General features: G+C 47.7%; 2 protein-coding genes across 5 annotated transcripts; both read left to right on the forward strand.

Annotated features, from left to right (window-relative positions):
• Positions 1 to 2,030: 2,030 nt before the first annotated feature.
• LOC117578548 (probable RNA methyltransferase bin3) lies at positions 2,031 to 7,827 on the forward strand. The gene is made up of 6 exons (XM_034264120.1): positions 2,031 to 2,929; positions 3,250 to 4,672; positions 4,736 to 4,934; positions 4,993 to 6,146; positions 6,206 to 6,352; positions 6,418 to 7,827. Exons 1-6 carry the CDS (start codon positions 2,121 to 2,123, stop codon positions 7,210 to 7,212), a joined length of 4,527 nt encoding a protein of 1,508 aa, XP_034120011.1. The 5' UTR covers positions 2,031 to 2,120; the 3' UTR covers positions 7,213 to 7,827.
• Positions 7,828 to 8,893: 1,066 nt separating this feature from the next.
• LOC117591409 (phospholipase D2) lies at positions 8,894 to 20,325 on the forward strand. Of its 4 annotated transcripts, XM_034284665.1 has the most exons (10): positions 11,036 to 11,179; positions 12,268 to 12,635; positions 15,538 to 16,153; positions 16,212 to 16,713; positions 16,779 to 17,555; positions 17,618 to 18,948; positions 19,011 to 19,136; positions 19,191 to 19,528; positions 19,583 to 19,833; positions 19,900 to 20,325. In XM_034284665.1, the coding sequence occupies exons 2-10, from the start codon at positions 12,479 to 12,481 to the stop codon at positions 19,999 to 20,001; spliced, it is 4,200 nt and encodes a 1,399-aa protein (XP_034140556.1). In that variant the 5' UTR covers positions 11,036 to 11,179; positions 12,268 to 12,478; the 3' UTR covers positions 20,002 to 20,325. The 4 variants fall into 4 exon arrangements, with proteins under 4 accessions (XP_034140563.1, XP_034140556.1, XP_034140571.1 ...); XM_034284672.1 differs by lacking the exons at positions 11,036 to 11,179; positions 12,268 to 12,635 and adding an exon at positions 8,894 to 9,603; XM_034284680.1 differs by lacking the exon at positions 12,268 to 12,635 and having other exon boundaries at positions 11,049 to 11,179.
• The last annotated feature ends 461 nt before the right edge of the window (positions 20,326 to 20,786 follow it).

The raw sequence follows: 20,786 nt of genomic DNA on the forward strand, positions 1-20,786 counted from the left end.
GAGTGAGGCGTGGGGTGTTGTGTTTCCATTTCGCATTCGCGCGCCTAAAAATATGCAAATAAAAAGTGCCTTCGGGCGAGTGTCAGAGAAAGGGACATAGCGAGGGAGAGAGAGAGAGAGAGTGGAATCCTGTTCTGATTTCCGATAGCCTTCTCGTTGAGAGCTGACTGTGCACAGAGAGTGGAGGTGCCCCTAGGGGCATGCCAGCCATGGGTATAGATGCGGATGACAGAGCTCCTATTTGTTTGTGTGTCTCTCTCTCTCTGACGCTCTGAAAAGAGCAAAAATTAATTAACTCGGTAACTGCAACCCAAACACCCGTCACCCACACACGATTTATCGTTAATAAACAACTCAATTCTCAAAGGGAAATCGAAGGGAATTGTAATTTTGGTTGTGTGTGTTTGAAAGGGAAATTCAATAAAGCACAGCAGAAAGAAAAAGAAAGAAGGAACTTCCAATAAAAAAATCAACGACAAGTAATGCCAATGAGACGGGAATTTACCAAATGAAATGCTGAGAGTTACAAGAGTAAATCAAGCTTCGCTTGCCAGTGTTGAATCGCAGTTTCCAGTGTTGAACACGGAACATGTCAAAGCCTTACACAACTGCAGTTATCCAAGAACACATTTCCTTACACTCAGCACAAATGTTGCATCTGTGTGTTGACTCCTTAAGAAATTATTTCCAGTCCAAAAGCGAAGCTTGGGGAAGCATCTTCCTGCCATCTGTCATATGGTTTTAGCCATTGTCTGCTGTTCATTGGAGGCGACTGACTCCGTATATGAGGGGAAATAGATTTATATGCAACTTGTTTTCCACTACCCAGAGTTTTCCCCACCACTGCTCCTTGCCAGTTGCCTGAACTGAAAAGCAAGCAACTTCTTCTTTTGCTGTTCATTCTTCACTTGTTTTCTCTCCTTTTTTATTCGTATTCTGCTGCTGCTGTGCTGCTTCTCTTTTATTCTGTTGCTTCTTCAAGTTGCACGAGAATCTGTTTTCGACTGTTGGCATTTTTTCTTTTTTGGGTCTTTGTAGCTTTGGGTGGAACTTTTGGGTGGAGTGAGACAGAATGCTGGTTGCAATCCACAAAAACCGCCAAACGGTGCGGGACGGAGGGAGCGTAGCGTGGTGGCGGGGAAGGACTGACTGCTGGGAGTGGCTGCCGTTGAGGAAGAGCCTCGAGAGAAGCCTCTCAGTGTTGGCCACAATTTGCCATGTAAATATTAATGCCAGGCTAGACAGGGCCCAAAGGGAGACCAGGCAGCAGGGACTATAGAGTAGTACCTGCTGCCAACGTTTGTACCCAATTTTTCAAAGCTCGTTTGTGTCGTTAGTTGGTTGGTTGGTTGGTTGGTTGGTTGGGCTGCTCTTGCAGTCCCTAGTTTTCCCTCTGCCTCTGGGTTCTGGCTATGCAAATAATGAATGCAAAACGCCAGAGGGAAACCAGAGAGACGGAGAACAAGAGAGCTCGAGCTCGAGCTCGAGCTCCACAGGCCAAGGGGATGCCTTAACCCTAAGCTCATTGACGGAGATGTTTTTGCTAGTAATTAGATTTTTGTGCAATTAATTTTTATCAATTTTGTTTTGCCCTTCGTTGCAGGTGAATCCTTCAGATGAAATGCTGAGTGTTGAATGCAGTTACCCACGAAAATGGAAAACTCCATGCAAATCGGCAACTGTGAAAGTGAAAATGGTTGAGGTGGATCCTTGACTTCAACTTGAAACTGAAATACTCAAAAGAGACAAAAACATAAGTGCAATCTATTAAATAATTAGAAAATGAGATTATGTGAAATTAGACAAAGAAATTATAAGAAAATAACTTAAAATAATTGTGAATCTATTAACAATATGAAACCCAAGATATAAACATTGAAATTATCAATAAAATGTACAGAAAAGGTGTTTAAAACTATAAAAAAATCAAAGTTATTGTGGGATTGTCGAAATAAAATCCAACTTATATGAAATATCAAACATTGAAAGTGATTTAATAAAATAAATCCCATTAAAACAATTAACTTAATTTATTAAAAATTAAAGAACGTGCAAAAACTTATTGAATAAAATCCCGATTGAAAAGGGATAACCAATGTCAAAAGTTGCCCATTGAAACGATGGATAAAAGGCTCAGCGATAGTCCCGGAGATTGTCGCGTAACCAGATCCAGCATGACGCCCACCCTCCGCTTGGAGCACAGTCCTCGGCGGCAGCAACAGCAACAGCAGCAGCACCACCACAATCATCACCATCAGCAACCACATGAACAACAGCAACCAGAGTGTAGTGGCACATCTGCAACATCAAAAGCAAAATCCAAATCCAAATCCCCCACACCTCCCACCAAATCCCAAACGGGGGCCGGTGCCCCTCAGCAGCAACAGCAGCAGCAGCAGCAGCATCATCAGTTCCGTGCCCCGCAGCAGCAGCAGGGACCGAAGAACAAGAACAAGGCCTGGAGCAAACGGGGCCACAACAAGACAAGCGGCAAACACAGTGCCAGCGCCTGTGTCGGCATTGCCCAGTCGCATCCCAATGGCAGCAGTGGGGCAAGTGGCGGCGTCGGCCTGGCTGGTGCGCAACCTCCGGCTGTGGGTGGCGGCGGACAGCTGCCCACTGTGGCGGCGGCCCACAAGGCCGATCTGGAGAATATACAGAATATCAAGAATCAAATATCCGGTAATGTGAACCATCATGGCGGTGGCGGCGGCGGTGCGGCCTCCCATCATGGTGGATCGCATCATGGTGGTGGCACTGGAGGCAGCGGCGGTGGCGGGGGACACCATCATCATCACAATACGCGACTGGCGCAGATTGCCGCCGGCACCGTGGGTGTTGGCGGTGGCAATGGCATCTCTATTGGAGCGATGGACAAGCACGGACTAAAGTCACAGCAGCAGCTCTACAAGAAAATGCTGGCGCACAGGTGAGTGGGAAATCCGTTAGGTTACGTTTCGTAACGGCATTCGGAAGTCAGCGAAATGGAGAGCATCCTATGGGGGTAAGCTTGTAGGTGTATGACACTTGCTTAATGATTTCAGTGACTGTGATTGAGTTAATGATTAAATTCGATGACATCCACCAATTGGCGGAGAAAAGAGGTTCTGTAGTGAAGAAAAGTAGCAAAGAATGTCAAGAAATAATTAAGCGAGTGTCATATGGGTACACGTGAATTCCCTCAATCAAACGAAATTCCATTCCATTCCATTCCTTTGCTCATTTCATTCAATTTTCTTGACTCCTCAGGGGCCATCATCATCATGTGCTGTGCGCCGGAAACAATGCCAATCACACGTGCTGCCTGGTCACCGGATGCAATGGCACCAGCGGCGGCGGAGGAGGAGGAGGCGGTGCGGCAGGTGGTAACAGTGGACTCAATGCCACGGGTGGTGGCGTCAATTCCTGCAAGGATGCTCAGAGTAACAAGGACACCAGCTCTCTCAGCGGAAACAGCAACATCTCGGGCAGTGCAGCAGCTGCCGCAGCGGCGGCCAATGCCGTGCACTACTGCTGCGGACGGTCCAAGTTCTTCCTGCCGGAGAAGCGGCTGCGGAAGGAGGTGATTGTGCCGCCCACCAAGTTCCTGCTGGGCGGCAATATCTCGGATCCCCTCAACCTCAACTCGCTGCAGCACGAGAACACCTCGAATGCCTCGAGCAGCAACAACACGCCGGCAACGACGCCGCGCCAGTCGCCGATTACGACGCCCCCGAAGGTGGAGGTCATCATACCGCCCAACATCCACGACCCGCTGCATCTGCTCGATCCCGTCGACTCGATGGAGTACGAGAAGCAGCTGACGTCGCCAATGAAGCGGGGCGGCATGCTGACGCGTGGCAGCCACCTGAAGTTGCAGGCACAGCCGCAGGCCCACCATCGCCAGCACAGGCCACGGAAGAACCGCAAGCGGAGACGTTTCGACTCAAACAACACCTCGCATGCGGGCGACGATGGGGGCGAGGGCAGTGAAACGCTTTCCGTTTCCTTGGATGATGCGGGGACCTCCTCCTCGGCTGCGTCCCCAGTGGCGCCGCTCAATGCCGCTGGCTCTGCCGCTGCTGCGTCCATCAGTTTGCTGCTGAGCGAAGCCGCCGCACCGGCATCCGCATCGGGTGGAACAGCGGAAATGGGCCAGCAGCAGGCGCATGTGCGCTCTCCCCAGGCCCTCACCATGGCGACGGCAGAGATGCCGGCACCCACGCTCACAGAGGCGGCTGTTCCGGCAACGGAACAAATGGAATGCAACATGAGTCTGCTCTCATCGCCGACAGCGCCGCCAGCTGCATCGTCATCACCGCAGCAGCAGCAACAGCAGCAACAGCAGCAGCAACAGCAGCAGCAACAACAACAGCAGCAGCAGGAACATGTGCCCATTGCAGTGTCAGAGGGGGCTGCGACAGCGGCTGCCCCCACAGAACTGCTGCTGAGTGCAGCAACATCTGCGTCGACCTCGGCAGCAGCCCTGGCTGTGGCCTCGACACTGGCCGAGAGGCGGGCACAGGCCAGCCGGGATTTGCGCCTGGATTTAAGCAGCACGTGCTACGGCGTCGGCGGCACAGGTCTCAGCTTTGGCAGCAGCAGCGCGGCCAGCGTGGGCAGTGGTAGCGGCAGCGGCGGCGGTGGCAGGAAGAGGAAAATCAGCGAAAGCAACAACTCGCAAAAGAGCAAGGTAAGAGGAGAATCCCTCGGGATGAACACATATCTAAAGAAGTTTTCTATGCATTTTTCACAGAAATTCCATCGTCACGATGGCATGGACAAGATCGTGAGTCCGGTGGTGCCACAGCCAGGTGCATGGAAGCGTCCGCCACGTTTGCTGCAACCCAGCGGGGCACGGAAACCAAACACGCGACGATCCACGTCCTTCAGCGAGACGGAAGTGCTCAGCCCCATAGAGGAGCAGCCGCCCAGACAGTTGCCACTCATAGAAGGTGAGTCGAAGGCCTCAACCCATTTAATCCGCTAACTAATCCCGATTTCCGCTTACAGTGAACATCCCACGCGATGATACGCCAGATTTGTCGGAGCAGGGCCTGGGCAGCCCGCTGAGCACCACATCGGCGGCCACGTCGCACACGGCCGGGGAGCAGGATTCCCTGCTGCCGGACACGGCCACCACGGCCAGCAGCGGCAGCGAAATGGAGACAACAGCAGCAGCAGCGGGGTTGCTGGTGCAGCCGAAGCTAGAGGAGCCCACGCTGATGCTGGAACCGGCGTTGATACCCCCGCTCCATAAGCTGCCCAAGTTCCGGGCGGATGGGGTGAAGTATCGCTATGGCAACTTTGATCGCTACGTGGACTTTCGGCAGCTGAACGAGTTCCGGGATGTGCGGCTGCAGGTGTTCCAGCGGCATGTGGAGCTCTTCCAGAACAAGGACATCCTGGACATTGGCTGCAACGTTGGCCACATGACCATCACGGTGGCCCGCCATCTGGCGCCAAAGACCATCCTCGGCATCGACATTGATCGGGAGCTGGTGGGACGCGCTCGGCGGAATCTGTCCATCTTTGTGCGTATACCCAAGGAGGAGAAGGTGAAGGTGGAGGTAAAGCAGGAGCCGACGACGGGGCAGCTGGTGAAGAGCGAACCCATGGACGAGGAGACAGCTGCCGGGAGTCTGCACAAGAAAACGCGACGCGGCAAGAAGCGGCGAAAGGCGCAGCAGGATCAGCAGCTGCTGCTGCATCCGCACCACCATCACCACCACCATCATCACCATCATCATCACCACCACAATCATCAGAATCAGGAGCAACTGCAGCAGCAGCACAAATTGGATGCACTGCTGGTGAAGCCGCACGAATTCTTCCCCATCTCATTTCCGCTGACGTACGGCGGCATGCCGCAACTGCCGCCGCCGGCGGGAAAATCCCCAAACCTCTCGAACAAGAATCAGTTCCCGGCGAATGTCTTCTTTCGGCAAACGAACTATGTGCTCAAGGACGAGTCGCTGATGGCCAATGATACGCAACAATACGATCTCATTCTGTGTCTCTCCGTGACCAAGTGGATGCACCTGAACTTTGGCGACGCTGGTCTCAAGCTGGCCTTCAAGCGAATGTTCAACCAGCTGCGGCCGGGGGGCAAGCTTATTTTGGAGGCCCAGAACTGGGCCAGCTACAAGAAGAAGAAGAATCTGACGGTAAGTCGGGAATCATCCAATAAAAGGGTCCCAAAATTAATCGCTCCTCTCTTTTGCAGCCGGAGATTTACAACAATTACAAGCAAATCGAATTCTTTCCGAATAAATTCCACGAGTATTTGCTCAGCTCCGAGGTGGGATTCAGTCACAGCTACACCCTCGGCGTGCCACGTCACATGAACAAGGGCTTTTGTCGACCCATTCAGGTGAGTTTTGCCACAGTCCTCCACGGCATCGATTACTAACCCGCATTTTCCGCTCTTTTATGCAGCTGTACGCCAAAGGCGATTACACACCGAATCATGTCCGATGGAGCGATGCCTATTATCCACAGACGCCGTATGAGGCATATCGTGGCATTTATGCCACCTTGCCGGCGCATCGCATGGGCGGCGGAGGCAGCAGTGCCGGTGGCAGCCACAGCGGGCACGCGCCGCTGCTGCACATGAGCAGCTCGAGTCGGTCGCAGAACTACGATACGCCACACTATGCTGGCAGCGCCTCGGGGTCGGCCAGCTTGCGGCAGACGCCGCGCTACCAGCCCACCTACAATCCCCTGGAGACGGACTCCTACCAGCCCAGCTACGACATGGAGTCGTATGGCGGCAACCACATGTACGTGTTCGCCTCGCCGCTCTACCAGACAGTCTGGTCGCCACCGGCCTCGCTGCGCAAGAGCTCCTCGCACACGCCCGTCTTTGGCAGCGTGCGAGAGGCGGAGCTGGACGGTGACAGCAGCATCGGTGGCGGCGGCAGCGGCGGTGGCAGCTACCACAGGCACGTCTATCCGCCAAACGATGACACCTGCTCGCCCAATGCCAACTCTGGCAATGCGTTCAACTCAATACGCGATGCGGACACGGATGACTCGAATCAGCTGCCCAGCGGCAGTCGGCCACATGTGTATGCCACCAATTGTGGCGAGAGCTCATCGTCGCCGCAGGTGAACCATCACGAGGCCACCGCCGAGTTTGTCGAGGATGGCCTCATGGATGATGAGCAGAAAACGCAGGTTGCCGGCAGCACGCCCACCACTGCCTACCACAGTGATCTATCGGATGCCTGAGCGGGCAGGGTCGGGGGCGGCGACTGCACGAAGACGTCGCGAAAGAAAGAGAGGAAAGAAAAATGTGTCAAAAACAAAACAAAAAGAGAAAAACGTATAAAAAAGCAAAAGAAAAATGCAAAAATTGTTGCAAACAAAGCAAACAAAAATATGTAACCGTAAACGAGACGCTTATGATTTATTTGTACGTATACATATAAAAAATATATATATATGGTAGTAGTAAATAAACGCATCTATATATATTTTTATATATTGTAATTTAAAGATATATACCATATAATAATATATGTATACCGATATACAGATGAATGTGTTTATAGGTGATTTTGTAGATTAGCTAACGATTTTTGCTAGAATGCTTTATGGTCAAGTTCTGATTTGATCCTTGTTGGCGCGGTGTGGCTCTTTTATGTAAAATTATAGTTTCAACGCAGACACACAACACAAACACACAAAAACACACACACAACAAGCTGTAGCTTTAAATTGTGCTATACAAAAATGCTTAGTGAATATCCGTATCTGTATCTGTATTATAGCAACGGAGAAAAGAATGTCAAGAAAACTCGCTGTAAAATGCAACTATTTTTGATCAACAATTTTTGGCAAAAGCAAAGAAACAAAGCGAATGTGAAAACCATAGAGAGTACCATATACGATATAATATTATAGTGTGTATAATAAATTCTGTGGCAAAAGCAAACAAAATACAATACGATACTTACAATATATGATAAATAATATATGATGATTGGTTATATTAAGTTGTGTAAATGAAAGCAAACAAGGGAGGATATGCTTAGGCCAGAATTAAGAGTTAGTTGTACGTTTTAGGCGCAGGGTTACCGCTTAGCAGCATGTTTAGCATTAAAAGCTCCTTCAGCAATAGTAGGCGCGTTGTTGTTGCATCATTGAACAGCAATAAATAATTGTATTGTATGTTCCCATGTAGATACATTTGTATTGTATGTATATTCCCCCCCAAAAATGTGGTATCCCCTACCCTATTTCCCACCTTCCAGAGAGCGCGGTGATTTGTGGGGAGAACAACATGTTTTTATCTATGCTGTGTTTTTAAAACATCTTTTGTAGGTTTTTTTTCTGAGAAAATGAACACATTTATAAATTATATATAAAAGAATTAAAAGATATATATAAATATACATATAGAAATAAATTTGCAATTATATGAAGAACATTTTTGTGAGGAGTTGTTTTTTCTATTGTGTTGTGGATTTTGAAATGAAGAAAAATCGCTAAATCGCTGTTCAAGCCAACATGTCAAAACAAACAAATCACATGTTATGCAAATGAATGATCTTTCTATATCTTTAGATTTTAATTAAAAGATCTCGGTAAAAAAGTATGTCTGTGGTATCTATTCACTCCAAAGCTTTGCCTTTTCAGAAGCTAAACATTTTGAACTTCAACGTCTCGTTCAGAGAAAACCAGTTTGAGCTCCGCTCGATCAGCTGTTGGTTTTCTCTCTTTTCTGCTTTCCAGTCACACGCTCATTCACTCATTCCACTCATTCTGTGCGTCGCGAGAGCGAGATCTTTCTCATTGGTTTGAGCGTAATTGCGTTTGGTTTGAGTGCAAGAGAGAGAGATACAAAACTGTCGAACGTCACTTAAGCAGCAGACAAAAAAAAAACGTTGCGCGAGCCACAGTGGAGAAGGAGGGCGCTGTCTTCAATTAAAAGAAAGTTTAATCCAGTGCATTAAATAAGTACATAATTCAAGTGAATTGAAATCAAAGTGTGTTGGTGCAGCAGTGGGTGCAAAACGTGCTAGAAAATCTCTTTAGTTTGCCTCTGCTTTGTGTCACATTCACTCTCTGGCTTGCTGACTCTCTCTTTTACTCGCGCGTTCGTTGGCTGCCTTCCAGTGAGAGAGGCGCTCACTCTCCCTCTCTCTCATCATCGATCCGTGCCTATCTGCAATATTTTGACGTTCGCCTGGCTTTTGCTCCATCAAAATTTAGCAAAACGTTGGCGCTGTGTGCTGTCTCTGCGGCGCAACAAGTTTTCAAGTTTCTCGAGAAGGTCTCCGTCTCCCCACTAAAGCAATAACATCAGCAACATCAACAGCGTTCAAAGTGTGGCAGATCTCGTTCGGGTGTCCGCAAGTCCGTGTATCCGTGTGCGCGAGTGCGATTGATTAACAACATTTTAATATTATATAAATTGATTTTGGAGCCTCAATTGTATTGCTCTTGCGACACCAATTAGTAACGGGGAATAAGCGAGGCACTCATCTGACCCACTGAGCTAGTGCAAGTGTGTGCGTGTGTGTGTGAGTTTATGTTGTGAAATCCCCGTAGAGTGAATCACAATAAATAACTGTACCCAAAGGACAAAAGGAACAACAACTGTAACAAAAACTCTGTGTAAGTATCAATAATAAACAGTTTTGGAGCATAAGAAAAGCGTGCAAGTGGATATGCATAGCAATAAAAGGGAACAGTTCTGTAGAATTATGGCACGTACACATGTACATTAGACTCCAGAGTTTTACTTTCATTGGAACAGACATTGATCGATTTTAATGGAAGCCCAGCTATTTATTTGGAAAATACTATCTTATTCCATAAACTTTTCCACTGCAAAATGTGTGTGCTGTACGGAATGGCAAGCTGCAATTGCTCAGAACCGATATCTATCCCCTAGAAATGCCACTCAAATTTACATAACAGGCAGGTATAGAACAGAGTCCAGCCGGACAGCCTGGGGCGTGTGCCTCATGCAATGCTCGTACTCGTGTATCCAGCGCCAGGCGGAGTCTATAGTCATTTATCTTATCTAACCCGAAGGTTGGGCCCCCAACTTATTGTTGTGTGGAATTCTGATTTCAGACACTGTTTTGTGTGAACTTTTTGAACTGGAAATGCAAATGTCTGAAAATATGAGCATTAGTTGGCTTTTGTCTGGACAGCTAACGCCAGCCAGAGGGGTCAGAGGGGCCATCAGATCGTTAAGAAATGTTCAGTGGAAGCTGCCAGTTATTGAAAAGTGCTGAAGGGCGGCCATTAAAGGGGGGCAAACTTCACCATTCATTTCCCATAAATACATATTGCCTTATCCTCAAAGCTTTTGTTTCATATCTATATGTATGTAAGTGGGTGTGTCAATCAATTATATCGTTGACATTTAGCCATTCCACGCTGGTTAATCTAATCAATGGCATAATTGTAATTGGCTTTGTTTGGTTTTCATGCCTCAGTGGGGCCTGAATAATGAATGCTGATTACAGTAATTGCAGAGCTCTCGTTGTAAAAGTTTCCAGTGATAAGATAGAGCCCAACATATTGCAGCTAGAGTCTTTCCAATTGTGTTTCATTGGGAATCATAATGAGTCATGAAGGAAACTATTTCCCACTTGATCAGCAATTTCTACACACTAACAAAAGGTTTATGAACCCCACACACGAAGCTCTGGCAGAACTCAAAAGCTCTTTGCTCAGCGTAAACATTCCGCCGAAAACTCGTTTCTTTGCGGATCGTGTGACCTTGTAGACAGTCCAGCATACCATCATACCATCATACCCCAAGCAGACCCTCTTTGGGTTTTGTATATCCATTAGCTATGTAATTTTCAAATTGCAAGAGACAACTATCGCATTTCCAATGAAATTGTGTACGAAAGCTTTTCCAGCTGTTTCTGAACTTCGCAGCTGTTGGCCAGACACGAAACCAATTACTCCACGCTCTCGCTCTCTCTCTTTCGCTGACACTCTCTAAGCTTGCGGCAATTGCGCGCTCACCTTAACCGTTAACCGTTTCGAGCTTTCGGCCAAGTGTACGCAGTTTAGTTAATATTATTAAGTAAAGAGACGGCAACATTGTCGCAACGGTTTGCTGAATCGCGCGCGTGCACCTCTTACAGATCGCTGATCGCTGTGGGCGAGGAAGAGTGTGGAGTGTCTGCAGAGAGCTTTCGGCGGGGGGGCTCGAGCGTATGTCAGTGTCAGTGTTACGGTTTTTTGTACCTGTTATTGTTTGTGTATGAGTGTGTATGCGTGCGAGGTGTCTTCATTTCTTGTTCTTTCGCTTTTGTCGCAGTAGCGTGGCAGTATATCTCTCGCTCGCTCTCTTTCTTTCTTTAATGCGACGTCGCGCTAAATACTGTTCTGCAATTTCCGTTAGTCGGCAGCGGCAAAATGTAAACAAAGAGACAGAGAGCGAGAGAGAGAGAGAGATAGGAAGAGCAAGAGACTTATCAGCCAAAAACGTGGTTAATCCAATAAAATCGAAATATCTGTGTGAAGAAGTGCAGCATTGATGTGAATCTCTGAGATACAATCAACAGTTGGGGGAAATATGTGCCAAAACTCAATTGCAATTACAATTACAATTACTGCCACATTTTATGGCCTGCTTTAATCAGCTAAACTTTTGGCGAGGGGTGAAAAATATGAAAATAAAATCCATAGACACATTGTGGCACAGTGTGGGTGTGTGTTGTGCAAAATATTTATGAGCTGGAAGCACCAAAAGCAAAAGATACAAAGATACTTACACATAATATTGGTATCTGTGAGCAGCCAAAGAAATATTGGTGTGCGTTCACGTAAAGATAACAACAAAATATTGTGATAAAAATTCAATTAATTCATTTCCAATGCTGACAGTCTCCCACAAAAAGATAAGATAGAGCCGCAAGAAATTGCAGTGCATATAAATAAAATGAAGCAAAGCAAAGCGTAGACAAAAGGAGTACAAATCAAAATTAACAATTTAATCAAATATTATTAAACACAAATAAAAAACTTGAAACAAAGAAAGATAAGCAGAAAAGTGAGTTACAGTAAATAAATAAAATGTGAAGCCATAAACCAAACAAAAGCTGTGCAAACTTCATTAATATTTGATTGAATACAATGTTTATCTATTGGACAAACAATTTGCTGGCATCGAACATTTCTCTTAATTGTTGGTTAATAGCAGAGCACTGGGCTCTCCCCCATGGACTGCCCAGCACCACGTCAATCTGCCAGTGGCTACCATTAATTAGTGTATATGAATGCAATATTAAACATTTCTGGTTTAATTAGCTGCCCCCGGGGCCCTCACTGAACGGCCTGAAACCAACCGAAACCGTTTACAGATGCACACCGCAAATGCAAAATGAATTGCAAACGACAGTCGAGTCAGAGCAGAGGAATCAAGCCAAAAAAACGCATACCAAAAATAAAATAAAATACAAAAATATCAAGTCTATTGATACATAAATAAATTACGCTACGCTACGCACCAAATCCCGCGATGGCCAAGTCCACGGATGTCCACCACAATGAGGAGCTGCAGCTGCAGCTGCAACCATCCACGGAGGCGGCAGCGGCAGCGGCGGTGGCGGCAAACTTGCAGCATTTGCAGGTGCGACGTCATCGCCGCAGCATCTCACAGCTGATGGCCAGCATGGGTAAAAAGAATTCAAATACGCTAAAGCTGAAGTGACATAATTCTAGCAAACAGCAAGAGATGTAAAGATGGAGATAGAAACAGCAGAGATACAGATACAGTCTTAGATCACTCAGGTCTTTGGTTGAGGAGTGTCTAGGTATGGGCGCATGGCTGTATTTATAAGATTCTGCGTCATATCCGCGGCGTGTGTTCAGCATGAGATAAGATTGAACCAGTTTGCTTTTCAGGCGGCTCTTATATAACTGGTTTTATTCTTCTTGATTTTGTGTGTTGTGAAAGTGAGACCAGAGTGTGACACTATGGGTTCTATGTGTTGTCTCTTAATTGCTAGAACTAGCACCCGCAACCCCCTTTTAGTGGCTCGTACCTTGCCTTCGAGTGGCATTTCCTTTTGGCTTATATAAGCCACCCGAAACCTTCTGAAGTTGCGTGTTGGTGCCAGCCTAACGGTGCCCCATTAGTCACTGATTCATAGCCGCACATTGAAAATTCATTGCACGCCAAAAGGCTACAACACAGCCATAACCATAAAGCTATATACCATATACACTCTCGTATTTACAGCACTTGCGCCACCTGTTTTACATTTACACACAAATAATGCAACAGGAAGTTTCGATTTCTTTGGCATTATGTGTAGGTCAGATCAAAATAATCGTGCCACAGGGTTGAAAGACCCCAACCAGGGAGACACGGCAACGATTAAAGCCAACCACTAAACAAAAGGCACTACAAATGTGACTAAAAGGGCATTTTAAGACATGGGCATGCCAGCTCATTTGTTGCATCAATTTATAAATTATTCTTTGGCTTTTGTAGAAATATATTCTTATATTTAGAAATTTGTACAAAATAATTATTGATCTTTCGTGTATCGTCAGAGCTGTGCACTATTTATGGGAGAATACTAAATGTATTTCCTTGAGCTGGAGTTCGCTATGCCCTTGCTGAATGTAGAATTCAGGGAACAAAGTCTTATCGCTGGCAGAAATGTTTCCATTGGGTGTCACAAAATGGACAACTACGCAAATTACAATTTATCCACGAGGTTTTTTCTTTCATTTGCTTATCAGACGAAACCCCCAAAAGCCGTACCCCAAAATATTTTCGTTTTCCTTTGTTGAATAATGCTCATTTTTGGACCTGCTGCACAGTTTGTTTTATTATTATATTTTGGTTTTTAGAGTCGGAAATGTGTTAATAAATTGGCCAAAGATGAAAGTGAAATAGGTGTGAGGTCTTTAGGGCTGTTAAGTTTAATGGGCCACGATTGAAGCAGCGTGGAGACACAGGTTGTTCAACCTTACGTATACCACATGAATTTTCGCCCATTTATATGCACAATTGAAGCTATTAATTTAGGTGAATTCTTCAGTTGGATTCCGCTTTTTATCGCCTTTCAAGACTCACCTAAGAGCTCTTTTGTTTTCAATACTGAGCGCTGATAACTGAACGAACGTTGGGTTCCGATAAGCCACAATCAGCCACATTTTATGACACCTTTCCAGAGTATTTTTGAACTTGCAAGAACGTCTAGCGGGCAGGGAGAAATAAGTCGTAACAAGTCCAAGAGGTTTAGGGCCATTTCCCAACAAAGACCTTCGCATAGATAATGTCTGGAAGGTGAACCCATAAAGTCATATATCTTTGTAGGACTTGCACTTGAAATCGATTCTATATTTAGTCGATAAAAACAGGGGCAACCACTGGATACGGATACATACGGCATGGTTGGGTTGTGGTGTACACCTGTTCCAAGGGCTATCTGCTAATCAAAGCCACTCGACTAAATACTGATTTTTGTAGTTTATTGCTATCGCTAATAGATACCAGCACGCACTTCCTTTGTGTCCAATGTGCGTCTGTGCGGGTGTATGCCACAAGTTCGAAACGATTTGCATTTGATATATGGTTGGGGAATTGTATTCTCACCTACTGTGTAGGTACACCACAATCTATTAGCCATTCCTGCAGTGTCAATCCATGGGTTTATGGTGTACTTAGTGTTTGATAAGAGATACAGTGGTAACTGGGGCAGGTGGAAACGCTACAACTAGAGTCTTTTGTGGGTCTAGGTTTAGCCCGCTCGTTTTACTATTTAACTCGCTGTAAACTTTATGGTTTATTGGCATAATATGCATATAATTATTGCACTTTATCTACCATCAATTAGGCATCTCTCTTTTATTTTAAAGCAGCACTTAAAAGTTTAAAAGTGTGTGGTGTAAATACTTACTAGATATAGGCACAATTCCAGGGAGTTATCAGCTTTAGAGCTACATGTTTGCATGGCCCAAAATAGACTCAAGGTTCGGGCAGAGTTCGGGTTCAAGTTCAGACACTGACAATTACACCTGCTGCCACGGCATTGATGGTGGGTTGGGGGGTCTGAGGCTGCTGTTTCGAATGAAGTTATCGTGAAATTTAATTATTACAATTAACACGTGCTCCAGCAGATTGAAAGGTTAACGACAAACAGAAACCAGAAGTCAAGTTTAAACTCGAAAAGACTAACTTCGAAGGTGTTGGAAAGCTTTACAAATAAATATTACTAAGGCAGATGTAGCTACAGCGAGGAAGTACCCTTTGTAAGGGTATTACATTTAATGGCAAATAAAACAAAGTAATACCTGGGGTTGAGTCAGCGGCTGGCACTTCACTCTTCCATCCATCGATAGGCGGTGTATTTAGAACTTTAGTTGGAAAAACAAACTCAATTTGAACTAATTGAAAATCAGCAACAGAAGTTGTGCAGGAGAGGCAGCGGTAGAGGTAGCTCTCGAGTGCAGAAATATTTGATAAGACGCCGCAGCAATTGGCACACTAAAGTGGCTTTTGCTTTGGTTGCTGCAACATCAGACTTTATTCTAAAATTGTTTTTTTCCCTTCTCCTTTTGCAGCTGAATATCCCGCGGATGATGTTTATCGGCCCACGCATTTTGCGGGCTACGTGAATCGTGGCTACGATGACATAGACAGTTCCTATTACTTTGCCCAGTTTGAGGCCATGACGGAGGTGCGAAATGGCGCGGCCCTGCCGCCGTATGCCAATGATTCGGATGCCGATGCCTCAGGCAACGAGGAGAACCGCAACGAGGAGGAGGAGGATGATGATGACGACCAGGATGAGGAGGACGATGATCAAGATCGCACGGACAATGGCACCGTGGTGGAGCATCAGAATCGCTGCCTGCCCGAATTTCAATTCTCGCTGGTCGACTCGGAGTACGATGAGACGCTGGCGTTTCCCGACTCTGTCACCATTCTGTCGAATGTCGGGGATAAGCCGGTGCTGGTGCAGCGCAAGGAGACAACCGACGACGATGACGAGGAGTACGATGATGATGAGAACAACAGCGTCGTGATGCGCCAGGAGATACCCTTCACGAGCATCTACGGGCCGAGTGTGAAGTTTAATTCGTTTCAGCGAAAAGTCTTTATACCCGGACGGGAGATTCATGTGCGAATTGTGGACACGGAGCGCAGTGTGACGACACATCTACTGAATCCCAATCTGTGAGTACAAATCACAAACAAAGAAGTTCACTTCTCACGACAGTTCTATCCCCTGTAGCTACACCATTGAGCTCACCCATGGACCCTTCAAGTGGACCATCAAGCGGCGCTACAAGCACTTCAATTCGCTGCATCAGCAGCTGAGCTTCTTTCGCACCTCGCTGAACATACCCTTCCCCAGCCGCAGTCACAAGGAGAAGCGCACAACTCTTAAGGCAACAGCCAGCCAGATGGCCGATGAGTCCACGCTGAAGGATCTGCCGGCGCACACCAAGCAGGTGAAGCAGACGAGCACGCCGCAGAGTCAGCGCCAACCCAATGGCCACCAGAATGGACCCTTAACCATTATCAGTCCCAGTCACAGTTCCATACTCTCGGGCCTCAATCCGCGGCGCATTCAAAAGAAGCGCAAAAAGAAGAAAAAGAAGAAGCTGCCGCGTTTCCCCAATCGACCGGAGAGTCTGGTGACTGTGGAGAATCTGGGCGTGAGGATCAAGCAGCTGGAGGATTATTTGTACAATCTGCTAAACATTAGTTTGTATCGCTCGCATCACGAAACGGTAAGCGAGCAGCAGCGAGAAGCTACCACTCGAAAGGGTCTTGAAGTTCTCTCTCCCTCTTGCAGCTCAACTTTGTGGAGGTCTCCAATGTGTCATTTGTGCCTGGCATGGGCCTCAAGGGCAAGGAGGGCGTAATACTCAAGCGCACGGGTTCGACGCGACCGGGCCAGGCGGGCTGTAACTTTTTTGGCTGCTTCCAGAAGAACTGCTGCGTGAGGTGCAACTACTTCTGCTCGGATGTGGTCTGTGGCACGTGGCGCAATCGCTGGTTCTTCGTAAAGGAAACGTGTTTCGGGTACATACGCCCCACCGATGGCAGCATACGCGCTGTAATCCTGTTCGATCAGGGCTTTGATGTGTCCACGGGCATCTATCAGACGGGCATGAGGAAGGGTCTGCAGATACTCACCAACAATCGGCACATTGTGCTCAAGTGCTGGACAAAGCGCAAGTGCAAGGAGTGGATGCAGTATCTGAAGCACACCTCCAACTCCTACGCACGCGACTTTACGCTGCCCAATCCGCACATGTCCTACGCCCCGATGCGCGCCAATACACAGGCCTCGTGGTACGTGGACGGTGCCCAGTACATGTCCGCCGTTGCCGATGGCCTCGAAGCGGCCAGCGAAGAGATTTACATTGCCGACTGGTGGCTCAGCCCCGAGATTTACATGAAGCGACCCGCGCTGGACGGGGATTACTGGCGACTGGACAAGATTCTGCTGCGCAAGGCCGAGCAGGGTGTGCGCGTGTTTGTGCTGCTCTACAAGGAGGTGGAAATGGCGCTGGGCATCAATAGTTACTACAGCAAGTCCACGCTGGCCAAGCATGATAACATCAAGGTGCAGTATTTGCCACGGAATATCCTTTGAGAAATGATTTCAACTTTGTTCTCTTTGCTTAGGTCATGCGGCATCCGGATCATGCACGCGGTGGCATTCTGCTGTGGGCGCATCACGAGAAGATTGTGGTAATTGATCAGACGTATGCGTTCATTGGTGGCATTGATCTGTGCTATGGCCGCTGGGATGATCATCATCATCGTCTCACAGATCTGGGCAGCATTTCCACGGCCTCGGTGTCGGGCAGCACGCGTCGCACGCCCAGCGGCTACTTCAACAAGGACGATGTGGACTCGGCCTTTGGTTCGCGCAAGTCCTCAAGGAATGCGCACTACGAGACACCGCCCAAAGCGGGCAGAGCTGCCACGCCGGAGACGCTAGAGGAGCCACAACCCGCGCCAGCTGGCAACAACCTGGAGCTGCGGGTACTCAAGCCAGGAGATCGACTGTTAATACCCGCCATGTTGTCGCCAGGCGAGGATCCCGATGAGAACACCGCCCTGGAGGGAATGAAGCTGAACACACCCGAAATGGAGCGAAAGAACATGCTCGATCGGCTGAAGAACAACGCCATGAAGGGTGCGCGCATGGGCAAGGACTTTATGCATCGTTTGACAGCCAACGAGACGGCACTGGATGGCAGCAAGGAGAACGAACTGGAGCCAGAGGCTGGCGGTGGTATCTACAGCATAGACACTGTGAATGCCAGCAACATGGAACCCGACATGACCATGGCTTCGTCCTCCGCCACAGCTAATGCCACAGCCACGTTAACAGCCACAGGGACGGGGACCGCACCCGACAATGCCAACTCCACGCAAATACTCAGCGAATTCTATGGCCAGGCCAAGTATTGGTTCGGCAAGGACTACTCAAACTTCATACTCAAGGACTGGATGAACCTCAACTCGCCGTTTGTGGACATAATCGATCGCACGACGACACCGCGCATGCCCTGGCACGATGTCGGCATGTGCGTGGTGGGTGCTTCGGCGCGGGATGTGGCCCGTCACTTTATACAGCGCTGGAACGCCATGAAGCTGGAGAAGCTGCGCGACAACTCACGCTTTCCCTACCTCATGCCCAAGAGCTATCATCAGATACGCCTCAACTCGCAGCTGCAACAGCTGCAGCAGCGACGACAGCAGCGTGTCACGTGCCAGCTGCTGCGCAGCGTCTCCGCCTGGAGTTGTGGCTTCATCGAGGCCGATCTGGTGGAGCAGAGCATACACGATGCGTACATCCAAACGATCACCAAAGCGCAGCACTATGTGTACATTGAGAATCAGTTCTTCATTACCATGCAGCTGGGCATGGGCGTGCCGGGGGCCTACAACAATGTGAGGAATCAGATTGGCGAGACACTCTTTAAGCGCATTGTGCGAGCTCATAAGTAAGTGGGAAGCAAGTCGTCGAATGTCAACAGTTCTGTAAAGCTTCTTCCCTTCCTTTCAGGGAACGCAAACCCTTTCGTGTTTATGTGATAATGCCACTGCTACCTGGTTTCGAGGGCGATGTGGGTGGCAGCACGGGCATCGCAGTCAGGGCCATTACCCACTGGAACTATGCCTCCATTTCCAGGTGATTATTGTTTACATTTCTAGCTCCATAGTTGCTGCAACTCTTTCGTTTAAGGGGACGCACTGCCATACTGACGCGCCTGCAGGAGGCTGGCATTTCGGAGCCGCACAATTACATCTCATTCCACAGTCTACGCAATCATTCCTTCCTGAACAACACCCCGTGCTCAGAGCTGATTTATGTGCATTCCAAGCTGCTCATTGCCGACGATCGTGTGGTCATCTGTGGCTCTGCCAACATCAACGATCGCTCGATGATCGGCAAGCGCGACTCGGAGATTGCGGCCATCATTATGGACGAGGAGTTCGAGGATGGCCGCATGAATGGCAAAAAGTATCCGAGTGGCATCTTTGCCGGTCGCTTGCGAAAGTATCTCTTCAAGGAGCATTTAGGTGGGTTGTGCCAGAAGCTCCTTCTGACTTTTAACTAACTTTTTGTCTTTGCAGGACTGCTGGAGGGCGAGAGCGAGAGCTCGGCGCGCTCTGACCTAGACATCAGTGATCCCATTTGCGACAAGTTCTGGCACGGCACTTGGCGACAGATCTCCACGCGAAACACGGAGATCTACGACGAGGTGTTCAAGTGCATTCCCACGGACTTTGTCAAGACATTCGCCAGTCTGCGCAAGTACCAGGAGGAGCCGCCGCTCTGCAAGACCGATCCAGAGCAGGCCGCCAATCGGGCCGAGGAAATTCAGGTAAAACCAAACACCGATCCCACGCCAATCCTCGACTTGTATCTAATTTGTGTCTGTGCTTTGTAGGGCTTTCTGGTCGACCTGCCATTGGAGTTCCTCAACAAGGAGGTGCTCACACCGCCGGGCGCCAGCAAAGAGGGCGTTCTACCTACCTCTGTTTGGACATAGTCCCTGCCAAAAGTCTCCAAGACGCCAACTAGTTCGTAGTCCCCCGTAGATTATACCCACTCCCCACCAAAATGCGTTGTTTGCCAAGTCATAAATTGTTTTAACTTAGATCTAGATCTGGTAGATCTACACTACCATTAGATTGTACGATTTGCCCCTAGGATACCTCGTAACTAATTTATTATTTTAAACTGTTTGTCCTGGTACACTAGAGATCCTATTTGTTATCTATCTTCCTATCCCCTTTTTTTTATAATGTTTATACAGTATTTTAGACAATTTAAAGCGCTAGTGTTTTTTATTAAAGTGATATATGGATTGAAAGTAGACGAGAAAGATGTGATTTACATATGTGTCTGGTATTGGGGAGAAATTTGGATATTTACTTGTAATAGTGTGATATGTTGGGAGGCGGGTTACCAAATTTGGTTGCTTTAGCTCTTATCGTTACCGAGATATATGTACCTGTTTCCCCACATTCCTTCCCTATGATCGTGCTATGTTTTTCTACATGCATATATTTGACATACATACATATGTATCTTACACGACAATGAGTTTGCTTACTTACAAGAGCTGACAGGCATTGCATCTGGGATCTGGCAGAGAGAATTTCCCCGGTCGTTTAGCAACAGGAGAGAATTTCCCTGACCTAGCAACAGGAGAGAATTCCCATGTTTTGGCTGTTTCTAGCTTTTGCAAAGTGCCAACACTATCTGCATTATTTCGCACTCTCTTGGTTCGGTTCGTATTCGCGTCTTAAAAGTGCGCAAAATATTGTAAAA

The sequence above is a fragment of the Drosophila guanche genome, unplaced genomic scaffold (genome assembly GCF_900245975.1).
Source record: "Drosophila guanche unplaced genomic scaffold, DGUA_6, whole genome shotgun sequence".
Taxonomy (NCBI): Eukaryota; Metazoa; Arthropoda; class Insecta; order Diptera; family Drosophilidae; genus Drosophila; species Drosophila guanche.

Excerpts from the sequence above, each read along its gene's own strand:
- LOC117578548 (XM_034264120.1), top strand. The coding sequence starts at position 2,121 with ATGGATAAAAGGCTCAGCGATAGTCCCGGAGATTGTCGCGTAACCAGA. Across the intron at positions 4,673-4,735 it reads ACAACTCGCAAAAGAGCAAG|AAATTCCATCGTCACGATGG; the intron begins GTAAGAGGAGAA and ends CATTTTTCACAG. Across the intron at positions 4,935-4,992 it reads ACAGTTGCCACTCATAGAAG|TGAACATCCCACGCGATGAT; the intron begins GTGAGTCGAAGG and ends TTCCGCTTACAG.
- LOC117591409 (XM_034284665.1), top strand. The coding sequence starts at position 12,479 with ATGGCCAAGTCCACGGATGTCCACCACAATGAGGAGCTGCAGCTGCAG. Across the intron at positions 16,714-16,778 it reads ATCGCTCGCATCACGAAACG|CTCAACTTTGTGGAGGTCTC; the intron begins GTAAGCGAGCAG and ends TCCCTCTTGCAG. Across the intron at positions 18,949-19,010 it reads CGCATTGTGCGAGCTCATAA|GGAACGCAAACCCTTTCGTG; the intron begins GTAAGTGGGAAG and ends CCTTCCTTTCAG.